Genomic DNA, 23,048 nt, shown 5'->3' on the forward strand with positions numbered 1-23,048 from the left:
CAGATTTTAGCTTGTACTTAGACCGTAACATTGCTGGGTTTCACTTGGTTTATCAGTTTACATTCTGTCCTTTCCACTAAATGCCAAGCTTCTCGAGGGGAGAGAAAATTTTTTTCTGTAACTTTTGTATGACCAGCACCTGGTACGGTGCCTGGCACAGAAAAGATGCTCAACTAGTGCTGAGTAAGTAGTTGATGAAGAAACGTCCATGTATGGTTCTGTGTGTGTAGTAACACCATGGTAAGTGAATATGTGCCTCTTTAACAGGGAAATCAGGGTGGGGTTGGGCTCAGTCCTCTTCTATGATGACAGAATCCGTTTTGGTGGTATTTTTCTGGAAGCCAGCTAAATGTGCATTTGGTACTTTGACTTTTTATATTTTAAAAATTGTTGCATTATACTATAGACTTTTTGATGAAACATGGTTAACTCCAAGACTTAATTGCTAACATAGAAATATAACACCTATATTAATAAACCAAGGGGGAAGTTCTCCTTTTTAACTTGGGGTCTTCATTAATAAATTTCTCCTTTTCAACTTAACTGGAAATTGTTGTTATTTCCCTGAAACAAACAAATTTGTTTTAAAGCAAACTTTACCAAGAAAAAATTTGGAAATTAAAAATTGTAATTAATCTGGTCTTTAATTTGGGTTAATTTTTTTTTCACTGCTCCTGGGAAGTGTGTTTCGCTGGTTGCAGGAATTATTGTTTAAGAAACCTTTTCTGGAGAAGTTCTTCCCCACTGCTGGCAATTTTAAAACCCTAAGTGGTTAACCAGAAGGAATGTTACAGAGAGGGTTAAAGTAGGAATGGGTGCTTGAAGGGCATCCACTAAATGGATGTTCTGAGAACTTGTTTCAGTGAAAGGCTGAAACTTTCTCATGAAGAGATCATGGTTTACATGATGAGCTTTCAAAATGAGCACACACACACATAACTGAAACCACTCAACAGACCTATCATATTTAATACTGTAAAATACTTTAACTTCCCGTCTTCCACCATTTTCTTTTTCATATTTACTGGATGCCACATTGCTTTCTCCTACTTGATGGGACCTGTCTGGTATTTTTTAGCTATATTTGACCATGACTTCATCTCAAACATGTAATCTATGCTCTCTATTTGATTTTCTGTCTTTAAAAAATATTTATTTGGTCATGTCGGGTCTTAGTTGCAGCACCCAGGATCTTCGTTGCAGTGTGCAGACTTCTCTAGTTGCAACCTGTGGGCTTAGTTGTCCCCTGGAATGTGGGATCTTAGTTCCCTGACCAGGGATCAAACCCATGTCCCCTGCCTGCCCGCTGGACCACCAGGGAAGTCCCTGATTTCATGTTTTTTGCTTGGGGCCTAATTATTTTCTTTCTTTAAAGATGCATTTAGTGAAACCTCAGCCTAATAGTCTCACATTTTTTAGTGTTACTTGGTTGACTTAAGAATTATAAAAAAAGAAACCCTGGCAAGACAGTCTGATAGTGTCATAAAACTCATCTAATTACTGAACAGAACTACAGAGCTGGTCTTTTCGGCCGCGCTCCAGCAGGGACTGGAAACCTCTCTCTCACACTGACTTTCAGCAGGAACAAATGCATGTCTTCCTTGTCTTCACAGTACCCGCAAGTGTGGAATTAGGCAAATGTAAAGTTTTTCTTCCCTGTTGACAAAATCTAAAACTTGCCAAGAGAGAGTTTTTTCTGTACAACAGAAAAAGCAGAAAGTTTTTTATGCTGTGAGGCCAGCACTGTGTTATCTCCATTTCACAGATCAAGGAAGCAGCTTTCCTAAGGTGGCTGTTGGTTTCCTCGGATGCTGTAATTTGGCATCTCCAAGGAGAATAGTAACAGCGGGAACTGCCTCCCTCCTTTGAAGGACACATTTATCTTCTTGAAGAAATATATGTAAGAGAATTGGAATTTCCATTTTGAAATAATATGTAAATCCTCTAATAATTGGTGAAAAATAAGTAAACAGGAATAACAATGTGAGGAATTCTAATAGCAGTTAATACAAAAATCCCTCATATAACAAACACCCCCACCCCCGTCATCTACGTAACAAAGTTACCTTCCTTTATCTGTTGACCAGTTTGGTGGGTGACTGGGCAGCTAGGGGCTAATGGGAAGGTTGAAAGTGGAGGTTGCTTTTAGTGGATATTGAGCTACTGAAAGATTTGGGTTTGTAATTTCTGCTTGATCAAAGGGTGATCCATGTGAAGATTTACAGTTCTTGCAGTGTGTCTGTGTCCTGCACCCCCAGTTACCAAAAAGTCTTTTCTTTTGTTTGAATCTGTTCAACTCAAGAGGGCAGTTATAGGTGCTGGAAAATCATTTCAGACATTGAGGGCTACTAGATACTAGAATGAGACCTTGAGAGAGACTGGAATGTCTTAGGACAGAAAAGCAATTCTAAAGACTGTTGCTAATAATAAAGTACCATCGCTTGAGAAAGAGTTCCATTGTCTTTCATAAATTAGACTTGGTTTAACTGGGAAATGTCACAGTTGCCGGAAATGTCAGCTGACGTGGGGAAAGCTTGGGGACTTGTGCTAGAGGAAGGGAGCACGGTGTGTGTCTGACATGATTTTGGCTGAATAACCACTCTGGGCAGTAACTTCTAATCCTAGATGTCTATAACATCTTGACCTCTGCCTTCCCCTAAGAGTGTTAGCATATTAAATAATGAAATAAAGAATGGAAACTTGAAATAAAACATGAATAGTTCCCGCAGTATACACAAATAAATTATTTACCGAAGCACGGGTTACCCCTGTCTTCATTTATTCAGTGAACTGTCAGGATGTGTTAGGCACTTTTGTGTTTTCACAAGTTTAAAAGACACATAGTTTAAAAAGACATAGTAGGTAGATTGAATTTAAATCTCACTGAATAACAGACTAATGAGAAGAGTTTAATTTTAAGCCCATCCCGGTTGATTTAAATTCAGAGCTAGAACTCATGTTGGATGTGTGTATGGGCGTGTATATATATATATGAAAGTGAAAGTATTACTCACTCAATTGTGTCTGACTCTTTGTAAACCCTTGGACTGTAACCTGCCAGGCTCCTCTACGTGGGATTTCTCAGGCAAGAATACTGGAGTGGGTTGTCATTCCCTTCGCCAGGACATACGTGTATGTGTGCCTACAAATAGAATATGACCTACTTTCAATCTGAAATCAAGTTTATGGGTCAGGACAAGCATTCTTTTTCCCTGTTTTCCCATTAAGGTTTGCTGGGCTTCCCTGGTGGCTCAGATGATAATGAATCTGCCTCCAATGCAGGAGACCTAGGTTTGATCCCTGGGTCGGGAAAATTCCCTGGAGAAGGGAATGGCTACCCAGGATATTGACTATGGTCCCTGTGCTATACTGTAGGACCTTGTTGTTTGTCTATTTTATATATACTAGTTTGCATCTGCTAATCCCAAACTCCCAACCCTTCCCTTCCCCAACCCCCTCTGCCCTGGGAATCATAAGTTTGTTCTCCATATCTGTGAGTCCACTTTTGTAGATAAGTTCATTTGTGTCCTATTTCAGATACATATAAGTGATATCACATAGTATTTGTCTTTCTCTTTCTGACTTACCTCGATTAGTATGATCATCTCTAGGTCCATATATGTAACTGTAAATGGCATTATTTCATTCTTTCTTATGACTGAGTAATATTCCATTGTATGTATAAACATCACATTTTCTTTACCCATTCATCCACTGATGGATATTTAGGTGGTTTCCATGTTCTGGCTATTGTAAATAGTGCTACACTGAACATAAGGGTGTATGTATCTTTTTGAATTATAGTTTTGCCTGGATATACGCCTAGAAGTGAGATTGGTGGATCATATGTCCCTTTTCACCACATCCTCTCCAGTATTTGTTATTTGTAGACTTTTTAATGATGGCCATTCTGACTGGTGTGATACCTCCTTGTAGTTTTGATTTGCATTTCTTGAATAATTAGTGATACTGAGTAACTTTTCATGTGTCTGTTGGCCATCTGTGTGTCTTCTCTGGAGAAACAGCTATTTAGGTCTTCAGGACCAGCATTCTTAAGCAATGAAATCAAACAATAAAAATATTGGGTTGGCCAAAAAGTTCGTTTGGGTTTTTTCTGTACCATTGGGGTGGCCAAAAAGTTCGTTCAGGTTTTTCTGGAAGATGTAGACCTGAACGAACTTTTTTGCCAGCTCAATACTAGCATATCTGGAATGCAGTAATGGGTTACAGTGTAAATGCTTTTCTTATTCTAAGTTTATGTTAAGTGCAACTGAAAGCTATCTCACAGGCCTATGTAACTCTTTCTCTAGAAATAGAAGGGTGAGTCAAACAAATAAAATATTAGGCTTCTCCTAATGGGAAAACTCCAAGAAAGAGTTCATCTTAAATGATATATGGAGAGTAAATATCATAACAATATTAGTAACTCCAGCTTTAATAGTGCCAAAGAGTCACTCTACACCAGTCACAATTCTATGAGTCACAGATTTTTTTTTCATAATGTCAGCCCCTTTTGTTCTGGATTATGTATGGAAAAGTGCTCATTGTAAAGGTTATATATTACAGAACTTCTTAGGTTTCAATCCCAGCTTGTCCCTTTCAGAACTAAGTGACTGCCAGGGAGGGGAGGTACTTGACGCATTTGCTCATTATACCAAGTAGGAATAATTTTAAAAAGCTACTAATCAGAATTATCTGAGGTTGCCTTCATAAAGTATGTGTGTTCAGCACACACTCAGCTCTCAAAAACTGGTGACTGTTCCGAACTGTTTGCTCAGGACCCAGTGATGAAAATACATTTAGTGCCTCTAAAAATCAGCTCAAGTGTCAACACCCTTAAGGAAACCCAGGTCACCTCCGACTTGGTAAAAATATATAAAGGAAATCATGAACTCAGAGTTCTCGTGAGTCATTCAGATTTTAAGAAGCTGATTCTTTAGTTTTGAAAACAGAAAAAAAAATCTTAGAATCTACTTCGACTAAGGTTTATTTATTTTTCATATTTCAAGTCAGAGCGAATACTCTTAGAATGACCCTCGACTGTTTCCGGAATTTGAACTGATCCCATTTGTTATTGCAGACAGAGGGACATAGATGTTTGAGGACAGAAGGGATGGGGGAAAGTGGGGACCAGCGTTGTTTCTGTCGCCGACTACAGGACCAGTGAGGTCTGTTCTCTGAGACACTGTCTCTCTTTAGTGGCTGAGGAAATACAAGTGGTAATTCACTAGTGGTCGCAGGCTTTGGTGGGAGGAGGATAAATTTAATTCGGGTCTCGGTGTCTCCCCTGCCAGTGCTTTTTCTCTCTGTGCTTTGAGCACCACCGTATAAATGGACTCCTTGTAGCATCCTGACCCAAAATGCATAACATGCGTAAACTACCACAGGTTCTTGGCTTTTCAAAAGAAGCAGCTTCTTGGGCTGTGATGTATTGCACACTGAGTTGGTACTAGTGCCTTGAGCCATTTTCAGCATTCTGGCTTCATTATTACACTAGTCCAGGCAGAATCCACACCTTTCAAAAGAGAAGCAATTTTTGCATTAATTATACCACTTCTTTTAATCTCCAACAATATATACAAAAATAGTAAAGTAATTATAATTTACCAAGCACGTGAACTTAATTAAGGTAAAGGAATTACTAGTTCCTTTGACAGCATTCCAGAATCACACTTACACATACAATCAGTTTGAAGAAAACAACAAAAGTCTGAATTTAAAGGCCTTTTAGGACTTCCCTGGTGGTCCAGTGGTTAAGACTCCTTGCTCCCAAAGCAGGGGGCCCATGTTCCATCCCTGGTCAGGGAACTAGAGCCCACATTCCACAACTATGAGTTTGCATGCCACAGCTAAAGGATCCTGCTGCTACGACTAAAGACCCAGAGCAGTCAAATGAATAAATGAATATTTTTTAAAATGAAAAAATAAAGACCTTTTAACAGACCAATATTTATATGCAAAAAAATAAAAAGGGTATAACACATGGATTCACTGTCCTGCTTTCCATAGCAATTAAAATAGAGTGGATCCTATAATATCAGCACAGAATATAACTTGCCAAAAACATATGGAAAGTTTTGCATATCCATGCTTGTCTAGCAGTCCTTTGCTGGTAACACTGTGAAGTTGTCATCTCCCCCCGCCCCCCCCCCCCCACCGGTGGCTCAGATGGTAAACAATCCACCTGCAATGTGGGAGACCTGGGTTCAATCCCTGGGTCGGGAAGATCCCCTGGAGGAGGGCATGGCAACCCACTCCAGTATTCTTGCCTGGAGAATCCCTGTGGACAGAGGAGCCTGGCGGGCTACAGTCCTTGCAGTCACAAAAAGTCGGGACACAACTGAACAACTAAGCACACACACCTCCATCGCTTTCTTTAAAGGGCTAATTTGTGAGCTTTCTTTCCATCCTCCCAGTCTGCAGGGTCGGAGATGTGTTCTTTGCTTCCTCTTCATTGCAACACCCCTAACTTTGCCCTGGTTTGCCCAGGCGTTTGCAATGGCCCAAAAAATGTCCAGACTCCCCATTTCGTCAAATTTCTATTCCTCCAGCACTTCTCTACCATCGAGTTTCCACATAGGCTATGCTGTGACTTTTCTCTGTAAGATGTTAATGTCTGGTGGCCATTTATTGTTTAATTTGCAAGATAAACTTACAAGATAAATACAGGTAGTGGTTAAAACTATGGCCTTTGGCATTAAACAGACCTAGATTCAAATCACAGGTTGTTCTGTCACCAGCCATGTTGCTTTGCACAAGCAACTTAACTTCTCTTTAGAAGGGGATGCTGATACCTACCTCCTGGAGCCGTGGTAAGGATTAGAGGAGGTGTGTCAGTAGAAGGCTTGGCATTTGTAAGAGCTCCCTTTACAGCAGGTATTAGTGTCCCAAGAGCACTTGCATTTTCATGTCAGGAGATGACAGTGTCTGTTCCCAAAGAGAGTCCTAGGATGGGATTCCAGGCCAGAGAATACATGGAGGTCTTGGAGCAGGTGGTCCCCAGGTCTTATCATGTAGGTAGCTGCCTGGTCCTCCTGTGTGTGGTGTTGGCATCTACCTAAGAGGGGAGACTTGAGGATGAAGACAGTCTGTCTCATGGACATCATGGATAATTGATGTGGATGGAGTGCTTTCTAAGTCTATATGTGAAATGAATGCACAAAAAGGATTCAGTCATTTCAATTTGCCATAGACCCATGCTACCCTTTCTGGTCTCCAGACCAGCAGCATCAGCCCTGCCTGGGACCTTATTAAAAAGGCAGATTCTTTGCCACATCCCAGACCTACTGAACAAAAATCTCTGGGAGTTGGCTCAGTCATCTCCATTTTACCAAAGTTCTCCTTGTGATTCTGATACACCCCAGCACTTGAGAGTCACTATAACAGAACATCTGCACAAGGCTATAAACCATGAGAATCCAGAAACTATCAGTCTGCGTCTTTGGAGGCTATCCTAACAGGCCCTAGAGAATCTTCATGGCTGTGCGTTCCCATACGCTTCACTTTGACATTTCGAGGACACACCCAACCTGAGAACAGACCCTGGAAAGTTTGACTGTATCACCAGACATGACATTAACATGAGATAAACTTCACCCTTATTTCATTAGTTTCTCATTTCTTCTTTCCATGGTTTTGTTCTTTTTGATGCTTTGAGCTGGTTGTGTACTTTAGGGTTATCCCTTTGTGTGTAAATCACTAAGATTAATAAGAAGTACCTCCTTAACTCAGATGCAATTGACATACATTTTTTTTTTAGAAACTTCTATCATGCCAGTTTTGGGAAACATCTAAGCCATATTTCTATTTATATCTCCATGCTCATCAAGTAGATGTTTATATTCTATAGATATTTACAAGCAAGTGTACAAAACATGTAGCTTGTGTGTTGCCTCATTTTTTTTAGGAAAGAAAGTCCATTCAAAATGTAATACAAAGTGTTTTACTGGGCTTCAGTTTATGGTGTTTTACAGATAATGCTTTTTTAAAAATTGGATGTTTGTGGCAACCCTGCATGGAACAAGTCTGTTGGCACCATTTTTCCAACAGCATCTGCCTGTGTCACTTTTTGGTAATTTTCTCCATATTTCAAACTTCTTCATTATTGTTGTCTTTGATATGATGGTCTGTATCAGTGATCTTTGATGTTGCTATTGTAACTGTTTTCAGTTCAGTTCAGTTCAGTCGCTCAGTCGTGTCCGACTCTCCGCGACCCCATGAACCACAGCACTCCAGGCCTCCCTGTCCATCACCAACTCCCAGAGTTCACTCAAACTCATGTCCACAGAGTCGGTGATGCCATCCAGCCATCTCATTCTCTGTCGTCCCGTTCTCCTCCCACCCCCAATCCTTCCCAGCATCAGAGTCTTTTCCAGTGAGTCAGGACATCACAAACCACATCCACATACGATGGCAAGCTTAATTGATAAATGTATGTGTTATGATTTCTCCACCAACAAGCCATTCCCCCATATCTCCCTCTCCTCAGGCCCTCCTGTGCCTGGAGACACAATATTTAAATTAGGCCAATTAATAACCCCAACAATGGTCTCTAAGTGTTCAAGTGAAAGGACAAGTCTTACCTCTTTCACTTTCTTTTTTCAAAATTCTCTCTTTTTTATTTTTTAAGCTATGAAAGTATGATAATACATTTACAGAAAATACAAAAGTATAGTTCCACTATATATTATAATTAAGTAGTAAATTAAAATTTTAGTTGGAGTTTCAGTATCAAACTCTCAAAAATTAGTAGAATGAATACACAGAAAAGTAGGAGGATATAGTAGACCTGAAAAGCACCGTGAACCAAGTCAACATAGTTAAGACTTACACAATTTTCACACAACAGAAGGATATACAGCTATCCAAGTTCTCATAGACTATAAACTAGGAGACACTGGAACACATCCAGGGACATAAAACAGGGTGGAAAAATTTCATGGTTTAAAGGTATTGAAAGCATACAGAGTCTGTTCTCTTATCACTGTGTTAGAACTATCAAAAGATAATTATGCTAGAAACAAATTATCAAAGATATTTGAAAATAACCCACACATTTTCAAGTGCAGTGTGACATTTACCAAGAGAATCACATCTCTCACTTTAAATCAACAGCTAGAAATCGTTAAGCTTAGTGAGGAAAGCATGTCAAAAGCCAAGATAGGCCAAAAGCTAGGTCTCTTGCTCCAAGCAGTTAGCCAGGTTGTGAATGCAAAGGAAAAGTTCTTGACGGAAATTAAAAGCGCTAATCCAGTGAACACACAAATGATAAGAAAACAAAAGAGCCTATTGCTGACATGGAGAAGGTTTTACTGCTCTGGGTAGAAAATCAAAACAGCCATGACATTTCTGTAAGCCAAAACCCAATCCAGAGCAAAGCCCTGACTCTCTTCCATTCTATGACAGCTGAGAGGGGTGAGAAAGCTAGGGAGTAAGAGTTTGAAGCTAGCAGAAGTCAGTGTATGAGGTTTAAGAAAAGGTGTCATCTCATTAACATAAAATTGCAAGGTGAAGCAGCCAGTGCTGATGTAGAAGCTGCAGCAAGTTAGCCAGAAGATGTAGCTAAGATAATTCATGAAGCTGGCTACACTAAATGAAAGTGGCTCAGTCGTGTTTGACTCTTTGCGACCTCATGGACTTTACAGTCCATGGAATTCTCCAGGCCAGAATACTGGAGTGGGTAGCCTTTCCCTTCTCCAGGGGATCTTCCCAACCCAGGGATCAAACCCAGGTCTCCCGCATTGGAGGCGGATTCTTTACCAGCTGAGCCACAAGGGAAGCCCAAGAATACTAGAGTGAGTAGCCTATCCCTTCTCCAGCAGATCTTCCCAATCCAGGAATTGAACCGGGGTCTCCTGCATTGCAGGTGGATTCTTTACTAACTGAGCTATTAGGGAAGCCCCCAATTATCAATGTAGATCAAAAGAAAATGCCATCTAGGACTTGCATAGCTATAAATGCAACAACGAAGCCTGGATGACAGCACATGTGTTTACAACATGGTTTATTGAGTATTTTAAGTCCACTGTTGGAACCTACTTTTCAGAAAAAAAGACTCCTTTCAAAATATTATTGTCCATTGACGATGCATCTGGTCACCTGGGAGCAAAGATTGAGAGATGCCACAAGATTATTGTTATTTTCATGCCTACTAACACAATATCCATTCTGTAGTCCATGGATCAAAGAGTAGTTTCAACTTTCCAATCTTATTATTTAATAAATACATTTTTAAGGCAATAGCTGCCTTAGATAGTGATTCCTTTGATGAATCTGGGCAAGATTGATGCCCTTCGGGAAAGGATTCACCGTTCTAGATGCTTTAAGAATGTGGTTCGTGGAAAGAGGTCAAAATATCAGCATTAACACGAGTTGGGAAGACGCTAATTCCAGGCTTCATGGGATACTTTGAGGGGTTCAAGATTCAGTGGAGGAAGTAACTGCAGATGTGGTGAAAACTGCAAGAGAACTAGAAGTGGAGCCTGAAGATGTGACCAAGTTGCTGCAATCTCATGGTAAAACTTTCATGAATGTGTAGTTGCTTCTTATGGATGAGCAAAGTATGTGGTTTCTTGACATGGAATCTGCTCCTGGTTACGATGTTGTGAAGACTGTTGAAATGATAACAAAGATTTAGACTAATCACCGAAGAATTGATGCTCTTGAACTGTGGTGTTAGAGAAGACTCCTGAGAGTCCCTTGGACTGCAAGGAGATCCAACCAGTCCATTCTAAAAGAGATCAATCCTGGGTGTTCATTGGTAGGACTGATGCTAAGGCTGAAACTGCAGTACTTTGGCCACCTCATGCAACGAGTTGATTCACTGGAAAAGACTCTGATGCTGGGAAAGGTTGGGGGCGGGAGGAGAAGGGGATGACAGAGAATGAGATGGCTGGATGGCATCACCGACTCTGTGGACATGAGTTTGAGTGAACTCCGGGAGTTGGTGATGGACATGGAGGCCTGACGTGCTGTGATTCATGGGGTCGCGGAGAGTCGGACACGACTGAGCGACTGAACTGAACTGAAAAACTCAGTTGATAAAGCAGCAGGAGGGTTTGAGAAGATTGACTCCAGTCTTGGAAGAAATTCTATTGTGGGTAAAATGGCACAGGAGTATTGTGCTCTGCAGCACAGCATTGCATGCTACAGAGAAATCATTCTTGAAAAACAATCAGTTTGGCTCATTTTAAGGAATTGTCTCATTTTAAGAAATTGCCACAATCACCCCACCCTTCATCAACCACCACTCTAATCAGTCAGCAGCCATCAACTCCGGGCAAGACCCTCCACCTGCAAAAAAGATTTTAAAAAAAGTAAAAAAAATGATTGTGACTCACCAAAGGACCAGATGATGGTTAGCATTTTTAGCAATAAAGCTTTTTGAATTAAGGTATGTACATTGTTTTTTAGACATAATGCTATTGTGTACATAATAGACTACAGAGTAAATGTAATTTTTATATACACTAGGAAACCAGAATATTGGTGTGATTCCCTTTATTTCAGTATTTGCTCTATTGAGGCTCTCTGGAGCCAAACCCCACAAAATCTCTGAGATATACCTATATGTTCACCATGAAATGCTTTAAAAGAACGTGTGATGACTTTTTAGTTACAGTGGCTCTCATACAAGAACAAGCCATGCATTCAAATCATAGGACTTCCAATCATAGGAGGGAATCTCAGATACAGGGGTTGATGATAACTCTCTCAAAAATTATATGTTCATATCCTAAGTACTAGATCCTGTAAATATGACCTTGTTGGGGAAAAGGGTCTTTGCAGATATAATAAGTATCTCTAGATGAGATCATCCTGGATTATGGTGGGCCTTAAATCCAATGACAAATCTTAGAAGAGAAGAAAAATGGGGAAGAGACACAGAAACACAGAAGAGAACACCACATGCATACAGAGGCAGGTTAGAATGCTGGGTCTGCAAGTCCAGGGATGCCAAGCACTGCCAGCAACCACCAGAAGCCAGGAGAGCTAGGAACCTTCAGAAGGTACCAACCCTGCCAACACCTTCACCTGGAACGTCTGGCCCCAGAACTATGAGAGAATATGTTTCTGTGGTTTTAAACTTCCAAGTATGTGGTATTTGTTATGGCAGCTCTAGAAATATAAACTCATGACACCAGCTCTTGATACTCCCTTTTACTGTTTGCAGCTACTAGCATTTACAAAATTTAGGTTCGGGAAACTTTCTTGAGGAAATAAATTCAGGAAGACGTAACAACAGGTTTGTTGCTGTTTAGTTACTAAGTTGTGTCTGACTCTTTGTGACCCCATGGACTGTAGCCTGCCAGGCTGCTCTGTCCATGGGATTTGCCAGGCAAGAATACTGGAGTGGGTTGCCATTTCCTTCTCCAGGGGATCTTCCTGACCCAGGGATTGAACCTGCATCTCCTGTACTGGCAGGCGGATTCTTTACCACTGAGCCACCTGGGAAGCCCCCCTAACAACAGGTTGCTGAGGTTTTATTCCTACACCAAGGATCATGAACCCGTAAGCCAGCAACATTCATCAGAGGACGTTAAGATGGTTTTTAGAAACAGGAGACACATCTGTTAGCGTTCTGTTTATTGGACTTATGTCCATGTGGACAAAGCAGCATCAGTGTGTGTAAGTCATGGAGAAAACTTTGACAGTCACCATGTGGTAGCAGGGCTGTTTTGCCATCTATAGGTGAATGGCTCAGAGACTAACAACAGTGGGAGTCAAGAAGAACAGGCATTTCTTGTATAAGGTCAAACGGGAGTGTGTGACGCTAGTGTCGCAGTTTTGTTTTTTGTTAGACTATTCATGGAACCATTATTCATTTTTTACTCAAAAAATTTATGGAATGAATCTTATCTGAATAATGTCAAACACGGAGAAGGCAGCAGTATTAATGACAAGTTCCTTGCCTTTATATACATATATAGTTAATGAGAAATGATGGTGATAAATAAACAAAATATTGATGTGTGGTATGAAGGAAATGAGTAAATAATATAACCACCTAGTAAAAAGTAGCCTTGCCAGTCTTGTTTTTGGCATAAAGTGAAAGTGAAAGTCACTCAGTCATGTCCGACTCTTTGCCACCCCATGGACTGTAGTCCATGGAATTCTCCAGGTCAGAATACTGGAATGGGTAGCCATTCCCTTCTCAGTCCAGGGGATCTTCCCAATCCAGGGATCAAACCCAGGTCTCCCACATTGCAGATGGAATCTTTACTAGCTGAGCCACCAAGGAAGCCACCCCCTCCTTTTCTTGAAGCATATTAAACAAAATTGTGTTGTTTATTTATTCGTCTACTTAATTATATTCTGTCTCCTTCTGAACTGTAAGCACCATGAGATCAGGGACCTCATCTTGTTTTCTGCTGATCTCAAGGTATATAGGGAACTGCCTGGTATATGGGAAACACACAGCAAATATTTATTCAATGTACTGAGTAAGGGAAATTGGATTCCCAGGCAGTTCAGTGGTAAAGATTTCACCTGCAGTGCAGGAGACTCAAGTTTGACTCCTGGGTGGGGAAGATTTCCTGGAGAAAGAAATGGCAACCCACTTCAGTTTTCTTACCTGGAGAATCCCATCGACAGAGGAGCCTGGTGGGCCATGGGGTTGCAGAAGAGTTGGACAGGACTTAGTGACTCCACAGCAATGCCAACAACAGGGAACATGATGGAGAGAAAATGACATATCCCCTGTGCAAAACTAGGGGACCCAGAAAGCATTTTATTTGTATTTGTATTGCGTTTGTTTTTAAAATTCTTTACTTTTCTAAGCTAACACATTTTTTAGGGGAGAAATTTTTCAGGTAGAGAAGGTATGGAAAAAGAAAAACTTGTAAGATCTAGAATAAGTGTTTGACCAAGCCACTTTTAGTTCACTTGATTGCTAGATATGGTATTTGTTTTTTAAATTTATGATTGATTGATTGATGATTTTTTAAATGCTTATTAAAATTTCAGAACAAAATTGTAAGACTATTTTTTAAAACAGATAGCATGAAGAATCAGGGAACTCAATTTGTTTAAGTTCAGTGATCTTTTCTCATTTCAAAATTTAAGAAGTTGGCCTGCTGAAAACACAGGGTTGCATGATTCAAAATCAGATGATTTAAAATCATCTGAAATACAGATGAAGACTTCTAAAATTTTAGGATATAAAATGATTTTCCTTTGCTTTCTGTTTTATCTCTTAACTTTAAATATTTACTTTAAATCAAGAAAAGTTGGATTCCCTTAGAGAAAAATGAGCAAAAAACAGAATAATAAACTGTTACAATAAATGAATAAATTTTAAAAACAAAGGGAAAGGATATAAAGAAACACAAAGAACCAGAAGCCAAATGGAAGACTGTTCTATTCTTTAGCAATCAAGGAACTGCAAATAAAATAATGTAAGCTGCTTTGCATACCAACTTGGAAAGAGACAGTTTGAGGAAACAGGAAGTCATAGTTATTGTGAATATAAACTGTTTTAACCTTTCCAGGAGCAATTTGACAAAATAAAAGCCTTGAAAATATTTTGTCTTTGACCTATTAATTTTACTTCTGAGAATATATATTAATGAAAAAGTGAAGTATATATGGCCATTTTGCCATAAAGATAATTAGATGAAGTGCTATTTAAGGCAGCAAAGTATTAGACATCATTTACAGGACCAATAAGAGCAAAATAAAATTTATAGCATTTTATCTTATCCAATATAATAGTACTTAGACATTAAGACTTTTTTACACAATTTTATTTAGTGACGTGAGAAGATGCTGGAGATGTATTACAGGGGAAAAGAAGCAAATTAAAAATAATTGTTAAAACATGTATAAAATATTTACATATTTTGGAGAAAGGGAGACAGAGAGAGACTAAGGTAGGAAAAACGAAGGCTACACACATGTGCTTGTAGTGGGTGAGTAAATTGTGCCTGCTTTTCAATGTTTTTCTTACTTGTTCATGGTCTGTGACTTTCCTATGGTGATCACACAAGCATCTATGTTAAAATGTGTGTGCTTTATTTAAAGTGTAAAGATCCATAGTCTTGCCTTCAAGTTTCCCTGGAGAAATGAGTAAAATTATGGACAAAGGGCATGAGTGGGCAGTTTATATAAGGAGACACCTGCTTGGCTATCCTGGATATGAAGAGATGCTTGAACTCATCGGTGATGGAAGAAATGCAATTGTAATGTTATTGAGATACCACTTTGTACCCACTGAATTGGCCCCCAAAGTAGAAATTTGGTGAGAAAGAAGGGAACTAGAATTCTGGTCAGGGTCTAGACCGACATTACCCTTTACAGGAAATGCGTCCAAGGCCATTCTGAGAGCACATCGAGGTAGGTTTTTTTTGCAGTTAACCATCAATCCAAGTCCCAGTAATAATAAGAATTTTTTTCTTTTAAACACAAAATCAAACTGACTTTGTTTTATTATGGATTATTATGAGCTCATTAGTATTATGGGCTTTGTTTTATTATTACTTATACTATGGATAGAAAAATAGGAGTCCTACTTCTCTCAGTCTAATTCACACAAAGTGTGTTGTATGAATAAGAAAAAGTAAGTAAAATTTTGGCAAATGATCACATGAATTTAGATTTTGTGATAAATGAGGAGAAAATGGCTAAAATGATCAGATATATGAATTTTAGGAAAGCAGACGTCAAAAATTTACAGCATTCATGTAAAGAACTTGCTGAAACCTCAAGAAACCACTGACCCTGGAGTCACAGGGCCATTTAGGACACAGCGTGAGGAAATGACCATTTGACTAGAAACATGTCAGATATTGTAGACAATGAATGCTTTATATACCCTGCAAGTCAGTCGTCATAACTCACTCCTAACTTAGAAAAATATTCGAAAAGATTTTATAAACAAAGAAGACTCCAGTACTGTCAGCATTGTACCTTCCTCTGATCCCCACTGTGGGGCTGGAGTATGAGCATAGAGAAGTATGCAGGGCCTAATTGTGAAGGATATTGTAGGTCATGGTGTATGTTATAGGCTTAAAAAATTATCAAAAGCACATATTTAGAGTTTTCATTTTAGAAAATAATTATAGAAATTTAGATAAAAAGAACATACATGATTAGGTGATCAAGCTGTGAATGAAACAGACCTCAAGGAAAAGCAGATGGGCCTTACCATGATGCCAGCCAAGCAAGATGTGGTCAGTGTTTATTTCGTACACAAGAGATGGAGTGAAGTTAGGTTGTCATATGCAAGCAGGCCAAGAGTAGAGGGAAAATCCAGATGGTGACCATAAGCTAAAGCCTCAGGAAGTAGTAGTGAGGATTGAGAGTAAGACTATCATGTCTACCCCTGAAGACCAAGTAAGGCAGTGACAGTGCAGATAGAAGACCAAGGATTTTTATCACAGTATTGTCTGTGGTACCAGAGAGCTGGAGACTACTGATGGCTCCATCTTTGGGGAGAGGGGATAAGTAAATCGTGGTTGATGGTCACCACGGAATTCTGTGCAGCCATAGCCAGGATTAGGCATGCAACCAGTAAAGTGGTTACATCTGAAAAGGTCCATAGCGAGGGTTGCCAGATAAAATAGAGAGTTAAATTTGAATTTCGGACAAACAACAAATACTGCTTTAGAGTATGGTCCAAATATTTGCTAAATCTGGCAACCATAGCATGGTACAGTTTGTGAAAATGAAAGCTATGTACACAGGCAAATCGACCCAACTTATTTCATAAGGATATAGAGCAAACATGTCAATAGCTATTGCGGGATCAGGGGGATAGAGGAGATAAAAAGGAATAAATAAACATCACATAAATAAATGAGAGGGCCTTATGTTGACAGGTGGATGGTAATGAACTGAATCAGATTGACTCAATTCTCTGTACCGAAATCCAAAAGGAAGTAAAAAAATTAAAAATTTCTGCACTCTCCTGGATTTCTTTACTGAAGCCCTGAAGACACTGCCTGGCTGATAGATTATACTGTCCTACAAAATGATCCCTATGAAATAGTCTGGCATCGCTGGCAAAATAAAGTGGCAGAAAAGAGAGTAGGAGAGGGAGTGGGTAGGTGACAAGGGACTCAGGGGGATGAAATTTATAAACCTAGTGAAAAATGAAACTAATGAACAAATCATTTAGGAACACTGCTACTCCTAGATTTACTCTTTTAATAGAGGAATGGGCTCACATTCTTATAAAGTAAATAGTAGTAAAAGGTTATCCATAAGCATAAATCCTTAACTGTTGCCATGGCGATAGTCAGCCAAATGCAAAGTTGCAGTTTCCCCATTGGAAAATGATAGTTCAATACATGTCACCAGTAACACTGACTCTAAATTTTTTTTTTTTTTCATGTCACAGCTGATTACAAGGAGAGCTTTAATACGATTGGCAACATCGAAGAGATTGCCTATAATGCTGTTTCCTTCACCTGGGACGTGAATGAAGAAGCAAAAGTGAGTGAGAAAGTAGCACTGATTCACTGGCCATGCCTTTTAAATACCGCAGCCTTTCTCTGCAGTGGGTTCTTTGACAGAAGCCTCTGTGAGTAAAGAAAGATCTGTTAACTTGAGCCAGAAGAACGGGAAATGAACCTATTGGGTTTCTCTAGAAGTCACACAAATTCAGTTACTGAGAAGCTAAATCATTTGCCTTTTGACATGCAAAGAGGTGTACCTGTTTCTCTGGGGCCTCCTGCTGAAAGGGCCAGGCCCCTTGTCCCTCCCAATTCCTCCAGGCCCCCAAGCTCCATTTTATCACTTGGGGCTGACAGGACCGGGCTTAAAAAAGTCTTTTCTCCCTGTACTGAAGTTTCCCCAAACACCTCTGCAACTGCCTCCTTCTTCAGAGGCAGGATGGCGTTCACAGCCTCTGCACAGGTAAGCAGCTGGACAAGGCTTTACCTGGTCAAGGGAGGGAGCAGGACTGCAGGTCTCTGAACTTCACTCCCTGAGAAAAAGCCTCCACTGTGACCTTGAGCCATTTCTTCCCTGTTGACCTTAGGCTTGTCTTATTTCTCTCTGGTGCCAGCACAGTTAAGAAGGACAAAGGTAAAAATCTCTGGCCAGGTGCATCCTGAGGATAGACATCCACCGTTGCATGGATTTGGGTTAAAAAAAAGCAAGACTTGCGGATACTCAGACTTACTTTCCAGCCACCAGTCTCTGAGTGTATGGAAACTGAACTTTGTGACTGCCCACTTTTCATCCTGGGTTCTGTACCTTCTGATTCTCGAGCTTCATTTTGCACCAAAGGGAAGGTTTCAGATGAACCCTAAGCTTGTTTTCTGCTTTGGTTACGTACCATCTAGGCGGGCTGTTAGAAGACTTTGTCTTCGAATTAATGAAAAGGTCAACGTAAACAACCGCTTTCAATGCTTCATTGTCTGCGAGCAGGGGAAGGCTGGGTGAGAAAGGAAACTGGATGGGAGTTCGTGGGCATGATTTACAGATGAAGATGAATTGCTCAGTGTCTCATTTCACTCAGGGATAAAACAAATGAAACTGGCGTTAGGCCCAAGAAAGGTGACCTAAATGGGCAAGCAGAAACAGAGCTCCGGAGCGGCCAAGGGAACGTTCCGGGGGCTCAGCGCATTGGAGGGAAGAAGAGAGGCCTTGCTATGCATTGGGAACTCAGGGACCGCACAGAAGGGCAGGAAGAGCTTTTTCTCAAGGCTTTCCTCCGCTCCTGCTTCTCACCCGAGCCCCGGGCTTTCTCCTCATCACCCTTCACTTCTCCCGGAGGCTAGATTACTGGGCTGGGTAAGGGAGAGGCAGCCTGTGCAGTGGTGTCAGGGCCCGGAGTTGGAATCCTTGGCAAGTCATCTGACCCCTCTGGGCTTCAGTTCCCTCACACAAAGCAAAAACAGAACAACTTTTCCAATTGTCTCTGCTGTACCAAGCATGTGCTTGGGGAGTTTGATGTGTGAAAACTCAGCCTCCGAGGGAGGTGGGGGCTAGCAGTGTGTGAGGAGTGAGAGGCAGGTCCAAGAACAGCCATGCATTGTGAAGACAATGGGATCCTACCTTTGGAATACCTTGTCCAGGTAAAGCGAGCTGAAACTGCACCCCTCATTTTCCTTTTCATGGAATCTGATAATAAGTTGCTAGAATGTGAATGTATTAACTATCACCAGTCAGTAGAACCTTTTAAAGAAAATGCTGAAACCAGAAGGGACATCTTGAATGATGGTGGCTCTCTGGTCAACCAACGAGATAGTTAATTTGGGGTTGAGTTGACTCTTCTTTCATTTCCCATAGGCAGGGCTCACTTATCTTGTTTAAATATGTGTGTTTGTACATGTGTATTGTTCCAGGCTCACATATGCTTTGACAAATGGCAGTAGTTGCTTGTTGTAGCACAACTTGTTTCTTTAATACATATTTTTAGTAGCTATTATTTGATAGTTGTAATCGTGTACAGTCTGGATAAGTGATAGAAATAGTTTCAAAGAATTTTGCTGAACTACTAGAAGAACTTTTAAAGAAAAACCTTAAAAGTTAAATTTATTTCATTAGGTAGGCTGAGAAGATTTTTTTTTTCCCAGGCTGCAGGACATGAGGTTTTTCTTTAAATATAACTGATTTTATAATAAGCAGGCTGCAAAAATAACCCCACAATTACACAACTGGGGGAAAGTTTTCAACAAAGCAAGGCATATAAAGGGCTTCGCAGGTGGTTCAGTGGTAAAGAATCCACCTGCCAATACAGGAGAGGCAGGAGACAGTGGGTTTGATCCCTCGTTTGGAAGATGCCCTGGAGAAGGAAATGGTAACCCACTCCAGTATTCTTGCCTGGGAAATCCCATAGACAGAGGAGCCTGGCGGGCTACAGTCCATGGGGTCCCAAAAGACATGAGTTAGCGATGAAACAACAACAAAGCAAGGCATGAAAGGTGTCCCTCTCACGGTGGAATTGTTTCTAATTTTCATATCGTGGACTTCTTCTCGGGAGCAGTTGCATTGGCAGTTCCTGTTGGTACGGGCCACACAGAAATCCACTGGAGGCTTCAGGCTCGGGGCCCCATTCAATGTCACCCGTTGCTTTGGTTTTGGTGTGGCCAGAGGATACGCATTTGCGACCGACCACCTTCATATGGTCCACAGAACATAAATGTATGTGGGTTTAATGCACTTTAAGTACTTTCATTCCAAATTTTAAAATATTTTGCCCACATTTAATAATCAGATTTTTTTTTTTTTAAACCCAAGTTTCCAGATTATTTTGGACTCTGGCAACATTAGCCCAAGTGTTTGCAAGGTTGTGAGTGGCTCTTGTGAGGCACCAACTGTTCTCTTGAATGCTTTCTCTGCCTTTCTCCCTCCTGGAACTTCCCTTGCCTGGTCCTCATACATTTGAGTTTTCATGCCTGAATCAACCCTCTCAAGCAACCGAATATGCAGTTTACCTCTTTATTGGCTTTCAGTGTTAGGGAAAGTAGTGACACAAGGGAGGTTAACACAGGGAGGAATGGGGCAGTCAGCAACGCCATCACCCTCCGCTGGTTCCTTTGGCAGCAGGTTGCACAGAGGTTGAACTGGTGCCCATACAGAGAGTTGCAGTGCCTTCCTTCGGAACACACACAGGGTAGTAAATCTTGATCTTTGAAGGTATTAAAAAAAAATCAGAATCACTTGGGTCCAAATGTAAATATATACCAACAATTTGAATAATACCATTTCAAGGGTAAAAATTATATGCTTATATAAATTTACATATACAAATACATATATATACAAACACGTATACATTCATCTATAAATATACATATATATGTATACATGTATATATAAATATATGTTTCAGTTCAGTTCAGTCACTCAGTCATGACTGACTCTTTGCGACCCCATGAATCACAGCACGCCAGGCCTCCCTGTCCATCACCAAATCCCGGAGTTCACTCAAACTCATGTCCACAGAGTCGGTGATGCCATCCAGCCATCTCATTCTCGGTCGTCCCCTTCTCCTCCCGCCCCCAATCCTTCCCAGCATCAGAGTCTTTTCCAGTGAGTCAACTCTTCGCATGACGTGGCCAAAGTATTGCAGTTTCAGCTTTAGCATCAGTCCTTCCAATGAACACCCAGGATCAATTTCCTTTAGAATGGACTGGTTGGATCCTCTTGCAATCCAAGGGACTCTCAAGAGTCTTCTTCCACACCACAGTTCAAAAGCATCAATTCTTCGGCGATCAGCCTTCTTCACAGTCCAATTCTCACATCCGTACATGACCACTGGAAAAACCATAGCCTTGACTAGACGGACCTTTGTTGGCAAAGTAATGTCTCTGCTTTTTAATATGCTATCTAGGTTGGTCATAACTTTCCTTCCAAGGAGTACGCATCTTTTCATTTCATGGCTGCAATCAGCATCTACAGTGATTTTGGAGCCCAAAAAAATAAAGTCTGACACTGTTTCCACTGTTTCCCCATCTATTTCCCATGAAGTGATGGGACCAGATGCCATGGTCTTTGTTTTCTCAATGTTGACCTTTAAGCCAAGTTCTTCACTCTCCTCTTTCACTATCATCAAGAGGCTTTTGAGTTCCTCTTCACTTTCTGCCATAAGGGTGGTGTCATCTGCATATCTGAGGTTATTGATATTTCTCCCGGCAATCTGGATTCCAGCTTGTGCTTCTTCCAGCCCAGCATTCCTCATGATGTACTCTGCATATAAGTTAAATAAGCAGGGTAACAATATACAGCCTTGACGTTCTCCTTTTCCTATTTGGAACCAGTCTGTTGTTCCATGTCCAGTTCTGACTGTAGCTTCCTGACCTGCATACAGGTTTCTCAAGAGGCAGTTCAGGTGGTCTGGTATTCCCATCTGTTTCAGAATGTTCCACAGTTTATTGTGATCCACACAGTCAAAGGCTTTGGCATAGTCGATGAAGCAGAAATAGATGTCTTTCTGGAACTCTTGCTTTCTCCATGATCCAGAGGATGTTGGCAATTTGATCTCTGGTGCCTCTGCCTTTTCTAAAACCTGCTTGAACATCTGGAAGTTCACGGTTCGCGTATTGCTGAAGCCTGGCTTGGAGAATTTTGAGCATGACTTTACTAGCATGTGAGATGAGTGCAATTGTGCGGTAGTTTGAGCATTCTTTGGCATTGCCTTTTTTTGGGATTGGAATGAAGACTGACCTTTTCCAGTCCTGTGGCCACTGCTGAGTTTTCCAAATCTGCTGGCATATTGAGTGCAGCACTTTCACAGCATCATCTTTTAGGATTTGAAATAGCTCAACTGGAATTCCATCACCTCCACTAGCTTTGTTCATAGTGATGCTTTCTAAGGCCCACTTGACTTAACATTCCAAGATGTCTGGCTTTAGGTCAGTGATCATGCCATCATGATTATCTTGGTCATGAAGATCTTTTTTGTACAGTTCTTCTGTGTATTCTTGCCACGTTCTGACAGAATATGGTCCACTGGAGAAGGGAATGGCAAACCACTTCAGTATACTTGCCTTGAGAACCCCATGAACAGTATCAAAAGGTAAAATGTTAGGATATTGAATGAGGAATTCCCCAGGTCAGTAGGTGCCCAGTATGCTACTGGAGATCAGTGGAGAAATAACTCCAGAAAGAATGAAGGGATGGATCCAAAGCAAAACCAATACCCGGTTCTGGATGTGACCAGTGATAGAAGCAAGGTCTGATGCTGTAAAGAGCAATATTGCATAGGAACCTGGAATGTTAGGTCCATGAATCAAGGCAAATTGGAAGTGGTCAAACAGGAGATGGCAAGAGTGAACGTCGACATTCTAGGAATCAGTGAACTGAAATGGACTGGAATGGGTGAATTTAACTCAGATGACCATTATATCTACTACTGTGGGCAGGAATCCCTTAGAAGAAATGGAGTAGCCATCATGGTCAACAAAAGAGTCCGAAATGCAGTACTTGGATGCAATCTTAAAAACGACAGAATGATTTCTGTTCGTTTTCAAGGCAAACCATTCAATATTACAGTAATCCAAGCCTATGCCCCAACCACTAATGCTGAAGAAGCCGAAGTTAATCGGTTCTATGAAGACCTACAAGACCTTTTAGAACTAACACCCAAAAAAGATGTC

General features: G+C 40.7%; 1 protein-coding gene across 5 annotated transcripts in view; it reads left to right on the forward strand.

Annotated features, from left to right (window-relative positions):
• Positions 1-23,048, forward strand: part of GRHL2 (grainyhead like transcription factor 2) — a 175,193-nt gene that overhangs the window by 88,814 nt on the left and 63,331 nt on the right. For all 5 annotated transcript variants that reach the window (XM_055432073.2, XM_055432071.2, XM_055432072.2 and 2 more), the window contains exon 8: positions 17,339-17,433. In XM_055432073.2, the coding sequence (XP_055288048.1) occupies positions 17,339-17,433 (95 nt within the window). The remainder of the gene's footprint in view (positions 1-17,338; positions 17,434-23,048) is intronic.

Source organism: Moschus berezovskii, chromosome 16, assembly GCF_049115385.1.
Source record: "Moschus berezovskii isolate FMDL1 chromosome 16, NW_MosBer_1.0, whole genome shotgun sequence".
Taxonomy (NCBI): domain Eukaryota; kingdom Metazoa; phylum Chordata; class Mammalia; order Artiodactyla; family Moschidae; genus Moschus; species Moschus berezovskii.